Genomic DNA, 17,062 nt, shown 5'->3' with positions numbered 1-17,062 from the left:
TTGTATCATTGTCCAATCAGTTGCTTTATGAGGGTTTGAACAAAACTGCACGAAAGGTAAAAACAAGATTCACTTAGTGGATATAAAATATAGCGTGACATTACGGAACGGCAAGTTCACCATGCATCAACGTTTCATTGTGTTGTGTTGTAAATTGTCGCGTTAGTACAGCAAGAGCTATTTTCTGGTGCAATAACTGAAGGACAGACCCCTCTGTGTCACTCAAGTTACTCAATGTAACACTGTAGATCCATGACGATAATGTGCACATTGTACGGGACACATTTTTCCTCTTTGGAACAGCAGCCTCTATCATCTCTTAAAATTCTGGTAATAAATCGTTAAATCGGTAAAGACATGTCCTACAGCACTGCAAACACTTAGGCTCAAACTCAAGTCTAGTGCATCTATTCGAAATGAAATAACTGTACCAGACAATCAAACAATTCATGTTATGAGTCACCAGAAAACAAAATTTCTACATTTCAGGCCACTTTGTTCAAATCATCAAAAACCTGGATGAAATTTAAACTTTTTTGGTGAAATGAATGCAGTCCAATAACGTTCAAGTGTCTTTTGATATAAAAAATACAAAACAATTACTTTCACTACACTATTAAAAAAATTTATGAAGTTCAACAGTTCCTTGGAATGGCCCTACTTTGGTTGCTGACATTTTACGAATATCAGCAGTGTCATATTAATATCTTACTGAAGTGCTTGCTTTGTTATATCCAGTAGTCTTCACTATGCGATTTACATACCTATGTATTTTCCTAGGGTTAACAATTATTGCAGAGTATGCTCCATTTCAGTGAAAAACAGGTGTGAAATACCGGTAGTTCAAATGCTGACAAAGCCCACACGGTTCATGTTCATTATGCTCAGAAGGCTTGGATCAAGTAAAAATAACCCAACAATAATTGTTAATTAATATATAAGGGTAGTTTGAAAACAAACAGTGCAGCATGGACCAAGCATTTTATAAGCTTTCTGTTTGAGCTCAAAACCTATTTGGTACACCTTGATCTACTTCACTGCAAACCAGTGTGTTGTGGAACATACCATGGTGTGTTTCATCAAATAGCCCATGTTTTTGTTTCTGTTATTTGCATCCTTTATGAGTATTCCTTCATATGCCAAATTTATAATGGTAAACTAATTATTGTGTGAGCAGTTCATATTTATTTTAGTTTTAATTTTGCAAAATATGGATTTGTCACTTTATATTTTGCCTTGCTTTCTTTATAATATTTTCAATGTGGCCCAAAATCAATCAATGGTACCATGTTACGTTCTTTTAATGACGAGAGTTTAGTTTCCATGGAGCATGAGGGTGGCCATACAGTGTCATATCAAACAAGGGTATCTCCATAGTATGTGTACCAGGTGAGGGTTAGGCCATAATTTTATTCCGATTTTCCTTATTTTAGTCCTATTACGATTTTGGGCACTGTTTGTGTTAGCCAAGTGAATATACCCCCTGCCCATAGGCTCCCATCCCTTTACACTTGATGTCAAGTAGCTGAACAAAATTAGTTACCTTCATATTGGTACACATACCGTACTTCTGGAGCGCCCAAACAAGATCTAAATATGATTTGTTCTTTTTTTGACTATTTTAGTGTGATTGACATATTTCCCTAATTAAGCTCTACAAGCCACAGAACAGTACAGTTAATTGCTTTTTAGCAATTGGGTATCACACTCCAATCTACCTGGATTTCTTATTGATCTCTGGACCAGTGTACCAGTAAGTTTTAGTTTTGTTTTATCAAACATATCATTATTAATAAAAAGTTATACTTCTACCAAATTATATTCACTTTTTGACTTTAAAAAATTTTCCCATAGATTTGCCAGAATTTGTAATTCTGAATTAAAAACTTTTATGTCAATGTATTCCTTTGAATTTTAAATATATTGGTTGCATATCGACATTGATGAACAATGTCTGAATTTTTGATGCTGAGTCGTTGACGTAATGATTTTTATACTTATCTTCACAGGGCAAATTTGAAAATCAAAATCACAAACTCAAATCATGGGTACTAAAGATGATGAATACGATTATTTATTTAAAGGTTTGTATCAAGGCATAAATACACTAAATGAAATTTTGGTATGTCCGACATATACTATGTGACTAGCTTGATCCTTTGTTAAATTAGGCATTTATCTCCAGACCAAATATAGGCATATTTCTCAATTCAAATTACATTCTATATTGTGAATACAAACTCTCGATATATATGGTCTTTCAACCGCTGTGGTGTTTGTCTATTCAGGCCGATTCATAATTTTGTTAATCATTAATTATTTTGATACTTATTTTAAAGCATTTTACAACTGAAATCTTATTAGAGCTCATGAACAAGCCTTTACACATCCACAAATTCAAAAGTGGCGGTTTTTAATAAAATGAAAGTTCAAAATTATACATCACGTTACACTAGAATTTTTTTCACTAGGTTATGTAATATCACCATTATTACTTTAGCTAGACTAGAAAATGCTTTGCCGTTGGACTCAAATGTCATATATATTAATCAATTTTTTGGCCATCATTTTGTTGCGGTTGATTATATATAGAATTTATTTGTAGTACTTTATTTTGTTGTTAAAATGACTGCATTTTTCAAATGGAGAAATATATATTTTTTTTAAATTTATTAAAATATACATGTTTTGTGAAGACATTTAAATTGGTATCAAATTATAATTAGTAGCCTATACAAGATAGTGTAAGATATTTATCTTGATATAGCTCTTGATAACAAGAGAATATAAGAATTTTCTTTTAAATATCAATGCATACAACTATGTTGGGTATGTAATGCATCAGAGCTAATAAATGATTTGCAGTATATAGACAAATTTGACATACATTGTGTGTTTGCATTAGCTTTCTATTGAACTATTGGTATTGCATCACTGATGTTGGTGCCGGCTTGCACCCAGACAAGACCTTTCTCATATTTACAAAAAGAGCATCAACTGTTTATTATGTGAAATACCATTGTATTGTACCTGAAATCAGGCATATCAAACTATCTTTCGACATGAACATCTACAATGAGTTTCCATTTACTCAAACTAGCTTTTAACATGAATTTTTACAATGAGATTCCATTTACTCAAATTTTGGGGCTTTTAGAACATGGATGTCTTTTTTATATTTAAGTCATTCATCTTTGGAATGAGAGATCTTTAGAGGTATCATTATTCTGCTGCTATTTTCTTTTCCAATACTATACCATGAAATTATGTTATATAATAGATATGAAGAAAGATACCAGATGGGTGTCAGTGTCAGAATAGTAATTTTAATATTCTGAATTTGAAGAATAAATTTGAAATCACCTGTTAGTTGGAAAATCCAAGATAAAAACTTCTCTCATTAACCTTAAAACCACAAACATCATTAAAATACTTTGAATTGAAAGGCTACTTGGTAATGTAAAATAAACCCTGTTCGTCGTTATTGTTTCGGCTTTGAATTGGCATGATAATTAATTTAACATTGATTGGTAGTCTCAAATTAAAAACACAGGTATGTAATCGGCACTCATGCACATGTTTTAAATAAATCAATAGACACCTGAACATTTAATTCTATGGATTATTATACCCTCAGTCATGAGCTCTTACAATGGATAAGTTTTCTGTAGTATCGTTAGTTTATGAGTAAAGATTAAAACTCATTTATTAATTTGATAAGCCAAACTGATAGTTTAATAGGGACGGTATCGTCGATATAAATAACAATTCTAGCCATGCACTTGTGAACACAACTTTAATGATACCAAGTTGATTTTAAAAAGTTGTTTTTTAACTGAGGTCCACTGCAGTTCAGATTTTTTTTTATGTTACTCATTTTCAACTCGTATCTTTTGGGATAATCAGAACATCCCAGTGTAACAAAGATTTTTTTTTCATTTTACAGTTGTCCTAATTGGAGATTCTGGTGTCGGAAAAAGTAACCTTCTGTCAAGATTTACGAGGAATGAATTTAATCTCGAGAGCAAAAGTACAATCGGTGTAGAATTTGCAACGAGAAGTATACAAGTTGACGGGAAGACAATCAAAGCTCAAATATGGGATACTGCAGGACAAGAAAGATACAGGGCCATCACATCGGCGTAAGATTATCATTATCATATAGTATCTTAATCTGCAATATTGGCTGCATTACCTGACCGTACATTTTGTTGGGATGACATAATTGCTATAGATATAGACACTATATTGTTGTAGTATGATTATTTTTTATTCCATACCATTCATTTTTATTTGAAAAAACCATATATTTCAAATTGTGGCACACGTTACATTGAAATATGAGCCCAATAAAGGAATATATGAGAATATCTTTGGAGATTGGAGAAAATATTGCTGAACGCTTCTAAAATAAAAAAGCCTACATTTGTCCTGCTTGAAAGATGGAAAAAATTGTTTATTGCTTAACAGGTACTACAGGGGTGCAGTTGGTGCTTTGTTAGTTTATGATATAGCAAAACATTTGACATATGAAAATGTTGACCGATGGTTGAAGGAACTCCGTGATCATGCAGATAACAATATAGTCATCATGTTAGTCGGAAACAAGAGTGATTTACGACATTTGAGAGCTGTACCTTCTGATGAGGCGAAAGCATTTTCAGGTGAGCTACATCTTTTTTCAAATACAGTACAATTGCAGTACAATACAATTGCAAAGGGAATTTATCGATACCATAAATTGTTTTGGTGCTCACAGATGAATATTGAGAACTGACTTCATAACAAAATTGATATTGTATAGGTATTTATGGCGGTGACCGTACATTTGAACCCATGTACATTTGAACCCATGTGTATATCCACGGGTTCAATCTATATGCGGGTGCTAAAACTCATGGGTTAGGGTTAGTGTGGGTTCAACTATCCGAAAAACAAAAAAAATTCCATAGGTGCAATAGCATACAGGTGCAATTGCCATGGGTTCAAATGTACGTGGGTTCAAATGTAATGGAACCATTTATGGCCACCCTGTATGATTCATAAAAACGAAAATTTTCTTAAGAATCGTCACAATTCGAATTTCTGTTTCTATTGTTATAATATTTTTGTCAATTCAAATTTGTGAGATCTACAAATCTGTAACCTAATTCTCTTTTTTTCAGAAACTCATGGTCTATCATTCATTGAAACTTCGGCTTTAGATTCAACCAATGTAGAGACAGCTTTCCATAATATACTTACAGGTAATGTTTTACTTATAATAGAAAATTCTTTTAGTTGATTGTTAGTATAACGAAAGAGTTGAGAGTGTGTTTGACTGTTTGTTTGAGATTTGCCTTCAGAATCCACTGGTTATGTAATGTACGTTTAATTTTTTTTTATTATTTACAATTGTAATTGTGTTAGCATTGTGTGCATTTTTATATGCTATGAAATCAATTTCATATCCTTTTTGGATATTTGAGGTTATGCTGCTGATTTTTTCAACACTATTAGTGGAATGGAAATTTTACCAGCGATTCGGTTTTTGACTTAAGTTGCTGAATATGTGGTGGAATATTTTCATCTTGGTTCAGTCTTTTATAATTTGAATAATAATTTTTCACAATTTTAAATTAGTACGGTAGTTTGTTTCCATCTTGAGATCATGATTTCAGTATATAAAAATCCCATTTCTAATGTATTTATAGCAAACATTACAACTTATAGTTATCTTGTCAAACCAGGCTATTGCTTTCAATACTGAAGTTCAGAAATGTTAGGTTATTTGTTTATTCATGTGGATATTTCCTCATTCATGAGAATGATGTCATATGTTTAATCAAACGACTCTGTGGTGACATCTCGTTCATATTTAGAGATTAAACAGTTATGAATAGAGCGTTCCCTGTGATGATTAAACACAGTTGACTAGAATTGATTTGATATAATTGAACGTGCCTATATAATATATAACTTAGATTCTGGTATCTTATTTCAAATAATATTGGCATCATTTAATAATATATATCAAAAGACTATATTGGTACTTGTTTCAAAGCTTCAATGTGTCTAATATTCTGATACTTGTAAAATTATTTCAAGCCAAACTTAGTTTTCATTGCTTGATTTATTATTAGTTGGAGGAAAGGGCTTAAAGAACAATTTTAACTCAAGCACATCAATATCTTACTATTTTATTATTCTATCATAAAGATTTGGATAGTTGATTGAATTGCTGTATTGGTATAGTAATGTTGATTCTATTGTCTCTTATAAAATGAAAGTGAATTGGTATGATAAATGAAACTTGCTTCATAGAATTGGGAATTCACTTGTCATTTTCATATTTGAAGCAAGAATTATCGCAATTACAGTAAGCGTTAATCATAATTCATATTAAATACTAAATAGATAGCCTAATATACTTACTGAGCTATAAATTTTTGGAAGTAGCCTACTCTGAATCTCACACGGTAGGCAACGCAAAAATTTTATCGAAAGAGGAGGCAATTGCATCCTGTACCAACGGTGCTCTATTTCAATGCTGGACTTTATGATTTAAAAATGTTGTGTAGCCCGAGCATAATGGCACAGTTTCAGATTGAATTTCTACAGGAAGTCATTACCGGTCCAGTACTGATTGTTGACTGGTGTTTTTACTATAACGTCATTTATGAGTAAGCATTGGGCAACACAGGTTCTTCTTGGAATTGGTGAATAACTTTCCCATTTCGGAAAGGATTGCCCAAGTCAAATTGATTTTATAATACAAGAAAGGGTTTTTTAACCGCTACATTTTAACTTTATTATGACTATGAGATTGCTATAAATATTGGTTTGATGATGAAATTTGTAATATTTACTTCTTTTTCGAAGGCTGCAATTATCCCAAATTAAAAAAAAACGTTGTTTTGAGAATATTTACACTGATTATGTATATATTAATTTCATTCTGGGCATTTAAGTATGGGTAAGTCAACTATGTAGCCTATTTACTATATTGATTTCTCGCAGAGATTTATCGCATAGTATCTCAGAAACAAATTCGAGACTCACAGAACACAACAGAGGATACACCGACCAATGATGTAGTCGACATCATCCCGCCAACAAACACAGAGGGCGGTAAAGAGAATAGGAAATCTTGCTGTAACAACTAAAAATGATGAAGAGAATACAACCCTTACAGTCTCTTATCAGTGGTGTATAATATTTGAGGCAAACTATCAATGCTTTGATAAGAACAGATTAAGGAATTATTCATATTTTGCTAAGATTAAATTTCAGTACCAAAAACCACCTGAAGATATATAATGGACAATGCAACTTTGCTACATCGTCTGTTATATATTCTTTATTTCCAAAACCAAAATAAAAAGAAGTTTCGTTTGAAAATTGCATTCATATTATCATCAGGATTATTAAACAATATCATTTCTGTATTATAACTACAAGAAATTAAATGACATGGTGAAACATTGGTTGTACTTCAGTACTCTGTTGCATTGTGAAATCATTCTTATATCATTAATGCAGGAAGTACACGCTCATTCACCTAATCATAAATGATCTTGATCTAAGTTGTGTTGTTTATATCTCATCAGAAAATATTGTCTATCAATCTGACATGTCTAATTAATAAACGCTGTGGATTGAGCACACATTAAACAAAGGCAAACTTCTTCTGTCCGAAATTGTTGAGATGTGCATTTTTCTTATTAATAATATAGCAAAGTTACTCAACATTGTATTATATCATATTTTATTCAGCTGGTTACTTTTACTCATATAACAAGAAAATTTCAATCAATGTTCTATAATAAAGTTAAAAATCAACAGCGGCTGGTTTTAAACGTTGGTTCGGGACGAGGCTTCAATATAGTTGTGCATTATTGCAGCCCTTATTTGTATGGAGAATCTCTGCGAACTGCGATTTATCTCGGTACATCAGCGTTATTTAGACTCTACCAAATACCTATTTCACTTCCACAATACCAGACCCAAGCACCTTTCCCACTTCCATTTTACTAATATGTATTTCGGGTGATGCATGATACCATAGTTCATCAGTGCACGAGCTAATGAACCTTTTTGGCCACAGCACTAGGGCCAGTGTCAGTATGAACTTAGTTTGCAAATTATTTTGCTTAGCATAATACTCTATGCTAAAGATAATTTACTAGACTACTACATACCTTATGTTTTAGATTAGTGTATATGTGTACATCTGTCCGATGGTGGTGGGATTTGTTTTTCATAGAAAAAGTTATTTTATTTTTAAATTGAAATGTGTGATATGGAAATTAGTTTTAAATTCTGCGCCCTATCACACATTCTCAGTATTTTTCATTTGTTATGCTAGAATATTATTTAGAACAAGTGAAATTAGGAATTTGCACTGACAGTACACATCTTCTTGTGTAGCTGGCTACTTCGATGAAATCTGATCGAGTTTCGGTTTAGGGTTTCTTTTATCTTCACCTTCTATTGCTTCTAGCATGAAGTTAATCTGAGGCCGACAGTATACGAAAAATGAGGGTATATCAAAAAAACAGGTCAACATAACAATTAATTTTATATGTGGTGTTTTCTTTGGGGACAAATTTGATGTTGTCTTTTTAGTTTATCAATTTTGTTTCATTTCTATGTTGCTAGAGAGATGGTATGTGTTTGGGTGTAGTTGAGGATGAATTCATACATTTGCTTACTGATCAGAAATGCATGGAATGTATATTGTTGTAACTCCATGAATGAAGTCATTGTTAATAAATGCTCAATGGTAAAGAATCAATCATTTCAATTACATCAGCAATTTGAAAAATATTTTAGTAATATGACCACATTTATGTCATATTTTCATGCATTTTATATAATCAGAATGGTAATACTGAAAAAAACATGCATGGGTCTCGAGTCATAATCATAACTAAGTGTATATTTTGGCGTTGATTCCAAAAGTCCAAAAGATCAGTTTTGTTGACTGTACCTTCCTTTGTAAAGCTATAATGTCAATGCCTCAATTATCCTGGAAAAATTGAATTTTTTTCGCTCCCTAGTCATCCTTTGATAGAATGTAATGCCTGTTATGTTTGTAGTCATTATAGTAGTTTCAAATGTCATTGCAAATTCCTCAATGCTTGTTGTATTTCGCAAAAGGTTTTGGTATAGACAGATAATCAACTTTGATTTAAATAAAACAAAGATCTAAATCAATAACCTTGGTTATTTTTGATAACATGTTTTGTTTTACATACAAACTCTATCCAAATGTTGATAGCTGTGGCATGGGAGCTGAGGCACTTGCAATACATTTGCTCATTTTTCAACATCTTAGTTTGGTGGAATTTGTTTTTTTTGTCGCATGAGCACTAACTGCATTTATTTTTCTTTTGCTTCTTTCATCCTACCTAACCCTTTACCCCACAACAGAGATTTACCGCATTGTGTCGCAGAAACAAATCCACGACACGCAAAGCGAAGATTCGCCTAAAAATGGACAGGGCGTCGACATAGTGATACCGTCAACTTCCAATGGCCCCTCTAACAAACAACAAGCCTGCTGCAAAGCACTCTAGATGCTTAGTATCTCAGCGATAGTGGAACAATCCAGGGACCATAACTATGGTATTGTGCTTAGCTGTATCTGAGTAAAGCAAGTTCCTGACCCTTGATTCAAAAATCAATTTTTTACCGATATCTATATCAAATCTACTTGAAAATATTACATGGATTTGTAATGTATCGTTCATTAAATATGTATTCGAATCAATTCTTATTTCAATATTATTATCTATTTTTGTCAAACATTATTGTGTTTTGGTGCAAGAGTTACTCACCGTAAATTCTCATTAATCTTCCATTTCACTTTATTTAACATGGCTTTTTCTTTGAAAAAATAGGAAAAAGGACATAATATACATTTATTAGATATGGCTAATTTTTTATTGTTTCAAATTTCACATGATCCAAAATAGCTAGCCAATGTTGAAAATCTGTGTTATTTCGTATGCAAATTCAGATTTGAAATATAGCTTTGTAAATATAAAGCCAATTTAATTCTGAAATCGATATAGAAAACATATTTAAAACAGTTGATAACAACACCTATTTTTCTTATCTTATCCATGTATTGTTTTCACGCTTTTGCTTAGTCCCGATTAAATTTTTTCAAGTTCTTTCAACCGTTCTGCTCTATATTGTTCCTCAAAAATTTGGCTTCTAAAATGAATAGTTCGTACCCAATTGGTCTGTTTAAAATATTTCCTGTTTCTGATATATACAATATGTTCCTAATGAATTCACAATATAAGATATTACTCGAAATGGATTGCATTTGGTATATTCAAAAATGTTTATTTAACAGCAAAAAAGGAAACTCAGTGCTAAATTATCCTAAAAACCAAATTGTTTGTGTCTTGATTTTCATTTGAAATCAAATATTTCAATATACCCTATTTTTCTAAAAAGTCATGATCTGGCTATTTCGAGACTAATTTTAGTCATCATTAATAAACAAAATCTTGGTTGATTTGACATTCATTCATCAATCTTTAACTTGAGCCCAAGAATTTTACCCATTTAAACAGATCATTGTTAATTCTCACGAGCGTAAATGCACTCTTATGATGTAATGAACTGAAATGAGTGCAGTGTTGACTTGTCTTTATGTAATTTACACTAGTTAGAAACACCTTTTAATTTAAAGATTGGGTGAAACATATTTAATATTATATTATTATTGTGTGAAGTTTAGTAGTAACATCTATCTATATTGTATCTCCTTTAGATTGATTACTGTATTTTAATGTAAGTCTCAGTCATCTTTATTCCAGCCAGGGCAAACATTGTAATCCAGTTATGGAAGCGCTAGGTAGCGTTAAATACGATTTGTCACAAAGTTTGTTTTTGCGAACTAAATATATAATATATTTCAATTTAATCCTTTCTGGCAGAAATTTCGGTAGCATTTTCAAGGAATTAATTTGTCAGAATTTCTTTAAAAAATAGTGAGTATTTTAAAAAGATTCGGTCTAACTGACTTTTAATTTACGGTAATACTATTGGTGAAAGTCCTTTCTTGATACTCCGAAGAATCAAAACATTCCTTCTCCATTCGACTTACAGTATATTTTGCCCTGGTTGTAATCTCTATGATTTATATTGGTATGGTTTCTCTTGCGTAAATTTATTTTGATTACTTATTTGTAGTATTCTAAAACTTGTTGCCAGTGTTGTGCCTCCGAAAATAAATAAAAATACGATGAATTTATTATTTTGGACTAAATTTTGTTGTGAAATTTACCAAACATTCTTATGCTTACCCTCCATGATTCGTGCATCAGTAGTTGTATTAACTGTTGATTATAAGCAAATTTGCCAATCATTTCTCTCTGTGGTGGCTGCTGATAGATCAAATCCTAACTATTTGATTTATCAGTGTCATATGTAGAGTTTCAGAATATGTATTTTTAAGCAATGATCTCAAGTTGAAATCGAGTTCTATATAATTCTAAGATGATGCATCTTAATATCAATAATAAAAAGATGTCTGATGATGAAATGAGGTCATTATTATATACAGGTAGTTTCCTTGGAGGGATTTGGAGCTTTGGCACATTGACTAACATAGCTGGCCAGTTTCGATGGTTTTATGACAATGTTACTCATCAAGTTTGTACATTGATATAGATATATTTTTTAATGTTTGATCAAAAATTATGGTAACCATCTTGAGTTTGGTAAGATAAAATAAACTTTTTCGCTCTGAACAAGGCAAAAAGTCCTCTAATACTTAGAGATATACTGGAATATATGGGATGATCGGATCTGGACATGCATGATTGAAAAATGTTTTTAACAACATTTAGGGAAGCTTAACGTGGGAATAAGTTTTATTTTTTGTTTCCTTGACCCATTAATCCGCACTATGGCAGAACTATCGCAGGAGAAGACGCTTGGTTGGTAGCAAAATCTTCGAAATATATGCACCGTCGGAGTTATCTTCAGAGAGCACGAAGGTAATGTATACAGTTGATACCCTAATTTCGTAGTACGAAAAATAACACTAGGGCTTATTTTGGGGGGATGTCTCTAATTTTCCTTTATCAAATAGATAAGGCAGTGAAGTGCGAGATTTTCAAATTTTAGGGGAGGGCCTATATTAAAATCCAGGTCTTGTTTTCGGGGAAACATGGTGGGTGGTATTTAAGACCCAAGCCACTGTATATGGACCGGTAAACTGATACGAAGAATCCTACATCAGTTTTTCATGGAATAAATTGCGTTTACTTTAATCACTATACGTGAGTTTGCAGGTTCGAATTCCGCGAAGGATAAATAAATGCTAGCGAGAGTATTTCTGAACCCATCGTCGTAGTTGGGTGGTTCGTGTAACCTAGGGTTGCCAATTTTGTGTTAAACCATTTCGGGACACCTCAATGTCTGTAAGATTCAATTACATCTATGTGTGAAAACAATACATAGATAAGATAAGGAAAATAGGTGTTGTTATCAACTGTTTGAAATATGTTTTTTTATATCGATTTCAGAATTAATGCAACAGAAGCTTGTGAAACACGAAGCACGTCAAAAGCAACAGTGCGCGCTGCGCGTCGTGCAGCGTTATTTTCACAACTGTAAATAATTTTTTCATAATCAAAGAAACTTATGAAATGTTGACTCGTAAATGCAAAAAAAAAACTAAAACAGTGGAAATGTACAATTTGTGCTGAGTAGATTCAATTACTCAAAATAAAATACAAGATAATCAATCTTTTCGGTATTTAAATTTTTATTGTGATTTTAGTTAGCTTTCATAAATTTTATGTTAAAACTTGTAATCTTTACGGAAAGATAACAATTAATGAACTCTCGCTAAGACAAGAGCTGTCAGCAAGTCGTCCTAAAACAGACGGCTATGCGAGCCTGAAAACTGACTGAATAATGGAATCCTGCTCATAAGAGGGCCTCACTCTGAAAGTACATTAGCAACTGAAAACACAAAATATTGCTACACGCCGCAACTTTCTTGAATAAATTTTTCAACAAATCTCAATCAAGTTTTTGATTCTCTCAAATTAAGGTGACTGCTGTATATAATGTTATCGTCCATTTTGCAATTGTTCAGCTTATTTTAGTGCAGAGTGGTCCAAACCCAGGCCCGCGGGCCACATGTGGCCCGCCGCTTAATTATCTGTGGCCCGCGTCACATTCGAAGAGTAATCGAAAAATCGCATTTCGTGTGGTTTCGTCATAAAATTAATCAGAAAAATCTTTTGACATATTGTCGTCACTAATGTCACTGAATTAAATAGTGTTATGGCTAGCTGAGGCAACTAGCGAAGTTAAAATAATGTGCTTGTTAGTCTAAATTGTTATCTGGTTTTCTAACTTTTTGGTCGGGAATACATATATATATGCTAACAATATAGGCATCAGAGAAAACTAAAAATCGAATGCGGCTTCTATTAGCCTAGAATGGCTATGCCTGATAACTATGTGTTTGCACAGTGAAAGTGTTTGTTTTGTATTGCACTGTTTACCTATTCTTGGCTTTATTGTGGCCCGCGAACAATGCAAAATTAATTTTGTAGCCCGCGGAGCCGAACACCTTGGACCACCCTGTTTTAGTGTCATGTCATCAGGAGGTCACGGCTGACGAAACATGTCGTATCCACGAATTTCAACTCACTCCTATTTGAATGAACCATACAGATGTAATCGTTTTTATTAATGAAAAACGGACGCTAGACGTAAATTCCGGGACTGTCCCGGCCACTCCGGGACGGTTGGTAGCTCTTGTGTCACCACTGGCAGGTTAGCGCTTCCTCCACCATCATGTCAATGCACCTTAATCTTACAACTGTCAAACTATTTCCAAACTCGACATTGACAGGTAACAGGAAGGGAGGTCGTGGTTTGCCGTATAATTAAGTCGTATTGTCACTACAGATGTATATACCGATGTATCGGTATCGGCCCTATTTTTCGGTATCGGTATCGGCTAAATTAAGACCGATATATATATTTATCTTTTTGAAAAGATCCAAAATTTTTCAAAACTAGGTTGGAATACTGATGTTTAAATATTTATTTTTTGCATGAAGGAATCGTGAACTAAGAGCCATGCACGTCCCCACCTCCGTGGGTCGAGACGGGAATAAAATTCTGACCTGTTTTTAAATTCCTATCAGTCCTAACACTCAACTAATTTGACTATTTTCGCTGCCAAATTTTCTATTTTGACATTTCAACTAGGCGTCTATTTTTAAATCATACTGTAGAATCGAGGTCCTTATTAACAGCGCCCGCACTTGTTGGCAACATCCTCGACGTGTTATAGCTTGTAGGTACTTCCAGTCGGCGCTGATTGTAATTCTTTCATGTCGGTTGTAATTATTTGCACAATTACGATAAAACACAAAACAAAATATTTGTAAAGTGCTTTCAATTAAAATCTGGACGGCGGCGCTAGGATGTGTGGGCGATATTCGATAAACACGAATAACAATATTCGAAGGTCGCGATATTAATATTTAATTAGAATTGACAATACCTGCACAATGCATCTAAATCAATTAACGCATCTGAATCCCAAACATCAATTTCTTATGATGTGATATATCTCTGTTTCAATCTGGAATAATGCGTAGTATGAATAATGCTCAAAGACTTGTTTTAACGCGTTTGCCCTGCGCATTTGCGGTAATAAATGCATAGTATCGGCATCGGAATATTGGCCTTTTTGTAATATCGTTGTATCGGCATCGCTAACGGCGTTTTTGTCAGTATCGGCGACAAAGGTGGTATCGGTAGATCTCTAATTGTCACTCTTTCTCGTCTTGAGGAATTTATAAATATTTTGCTATCCACGACCATCGACCTTTCTCATAGGTCTGATAATATCATATCATAATATCTGAAACCGTTCAAATCCTTGCCTGAGCCTTTTTCAATTGGTCGTAAGGCCGGCCTCTTTTTAATTGCAAAGTTGACATAAATATTTGGCAGGGTCCCACTCGGCGTTGATTTCAACGGCAGAAGATTCTATCCCATTTTATCATTTGCGACAGTTGTAGTGTAAAACTGAAAGTCGCTACTTTTCCATCGTCGAAGGTAACATCAAAATTTTGGAAAGCCCCCTTGCAGACCGATTGGAAATTCTATTGCTTGAAATTTTCAATTACTGGCCGTTTGAAGCGATCGGATAATATTAGTTAGTTTCACAATTTAACTCGAAGATGTACCGGGTGAGCTGCCGGGATAGAGAGAAATATTTACTTTAATTGCGGAAAAATACTCCTTTTAGACTCCGGCTAGAGATCTCAATAAAAAGACGCTAGTTATTTGGAATACATTTAACACCAAATAGTAGTAAAAATGAATCTGGAAAAGTCATCTGATTGAGTTTAGAGCCTAAACTTCATATTTCTGTATTGAATTTCGTAAACCCAGGTATCTATCCAACTATTGAAATTTTGCTGCATGGGAATGTGAGGTATATTTGACGTCAAGTAAACATCAATAATCTGATGTGACTGGGGTGGTTGACTTATCGTCTTCAGAAAGTTGTGGTGTGTTACATTGTTTCAAGAGCGCTTTTTCAGTTCGACGTTCGCTGGTTGAACAAAAAAATTAACTTAAAGTTCATGGCAAACTTCGTGGACCTTGGTCCACAATCCACATCTGTATTTTTTTAAAATATGTTTATCAATATGACAGGTAAATGAAATCAGATAATTATTATTAGGATAGGATTTACATATTTATCCCGAAGGAGAGGAAATCCGATAAGACGGCTTAATGATATGGCGAACCACGGCCTCTCGCCCGGTTACCAGTCCAGGTCGGGTATGGGATTAGTTAGCCAGGTATTTGTTTTTTCGGAAGCATGGACTTGATGGTGGGGGAAGCCGTAACCGACCAGCGGTTACGTGAACCACCCTACGGCGGCGAGGAGTCCAGCAATCCTCTCGCACATGATCATCCCCGCATGGGATTCGAACCTGCGATACCACGAAGGTTAACCAAAGATGCGGTGGCGAGCGTATTCCTAACGCTTAGCACGATGCGCCACACCGTCGAGCCAATTGGTAATTCTTTCTCCTGGAATTTTTGCAGCAATCACAAAGAGTGGGTGTCATGACTTGCCGATGTCCGATCATCATGCCGAAGTATGTTTTTTGACATTCATTCATTCTAACCGATGCTTGCAGCGATTTTTTGTCACCAGCAAAGAAAAATGCACGGATAAAACGCTCACTGCAATATTTGAAGCAATCACAAAGAGTGGGTGTCATGACTTGACGATGCCTACCCAGCATGCCGAAGCATTCTTTTTGGCATTCACTCATTCTAACCGACACGATTTTTTGTCACCAACAAAGCAAAATGCACCGAAAGAACACTCAATTGAATACCGATCGAAACGTTGAAAATTAAAAACTATTAAGGTGCACGGATAATAATACCTTGGTTTTAGTTATGATTATCTGGCAAAACATTAGCTTGCTAGATCAGAAACAGTTTGAACGACAGCTTCGATGAACTGAGGTTATCTGAAAAATCAAATCTTGAAATACAAAAAGTTGTCTAGAAAGACATTCAAAGCTAATTATTTACAAATCTCTATTGTATCAGTACATTACTTCCTACCATACGTATGTTTCTTAATTAAGTATTTCGCGCTCCCTAACGCAAACTTTTAAAATAAATTACATATGTGGTTTTCTCAATTTACACATCAAAATATAACATGAAATCTTGGTAGATAAGATGAGCATAGCAGAAGGAATACAAACAATAATTATAAAAACAGGCGGCCCTCAAAACTCTCACTCCTGCGTGAGTTATTCTTTGTGTTACATTCAAAATTTATTGAGGACAAGCTGTACCCACTGCGTTTAATATCGGTATCAGCCAACAACTAACATACCACTAAAATATAATGACTAATGCGCTGAAACACGTCTACGGTGTAGTTTCACCTCACAATGAATCTATGCCCGGTTGTGTTTCAGGCGTAGTTCCTTTGTTAGGTAAATAGTTAATAAAGCTACTAAAGTAAAGATTCACTACT

General features: G+C 33.8%; 1 protein-coding gene across 2 annotated transcripts; it reads left to right on the top strand.

Annotated features, from left to right (window-relative positions):
* Positions 1–1,594: 1,594 nt before the first annotated feature.
* On the top strand, positions 1,595–11,743 carry LOC120332134 (ras-related protein Rab-11B-like). 2 transcript variants are annotated; one of them, XM_039399316.2, is made up of 6 exons: positions 1,595–1,753; positions 2,010–2,084; positions 3,947–4,142; positions 4,471–4,664; positions 5,166–5,246; positions 9,415–11,743. In XM_039399316.2, the coding sequence occupies exons 2-6, from the start codon at positions 2,045–2,047 to the stop codon at positions 9,558–9,560; spliced, it is 657 nt and encodes a 218-aa protein (XP_039255250.1). In that variant the 5' UTR covers positions 1,595–1,753; positions 2,010–2,044; the 3' UTR covers positions 9,561–11,743. The 2 variants fall into 2 exon arrangements, with proteins under 2 accessions (XP_039255250.1, XP_039255249.1); XM_039399315.2 differs by lacking the exon at positions 9,415–11,743 and adding an exon at positions 7,000–7,821.
* Positions 11,744–17,062: the final 5,319 nt, after the last annotated feature.

This window comes from Styela clava, chromosome 13 (assembly GCF_964204865.1).
Source record: "Styela clava chromosome 13, kaStyClav1.hap1.2, whole genome shotgun sequence".
NCBI lineage: Eukaryota > Metazoa > Chordata > Ascidiacea > Stolidobranchia > Styelidae > Styela > Styela clava.
Note: the sequence above shows the minus strand (reverse complement) of the source record. Positions and strands in the feature narration are given on the sequence as shown.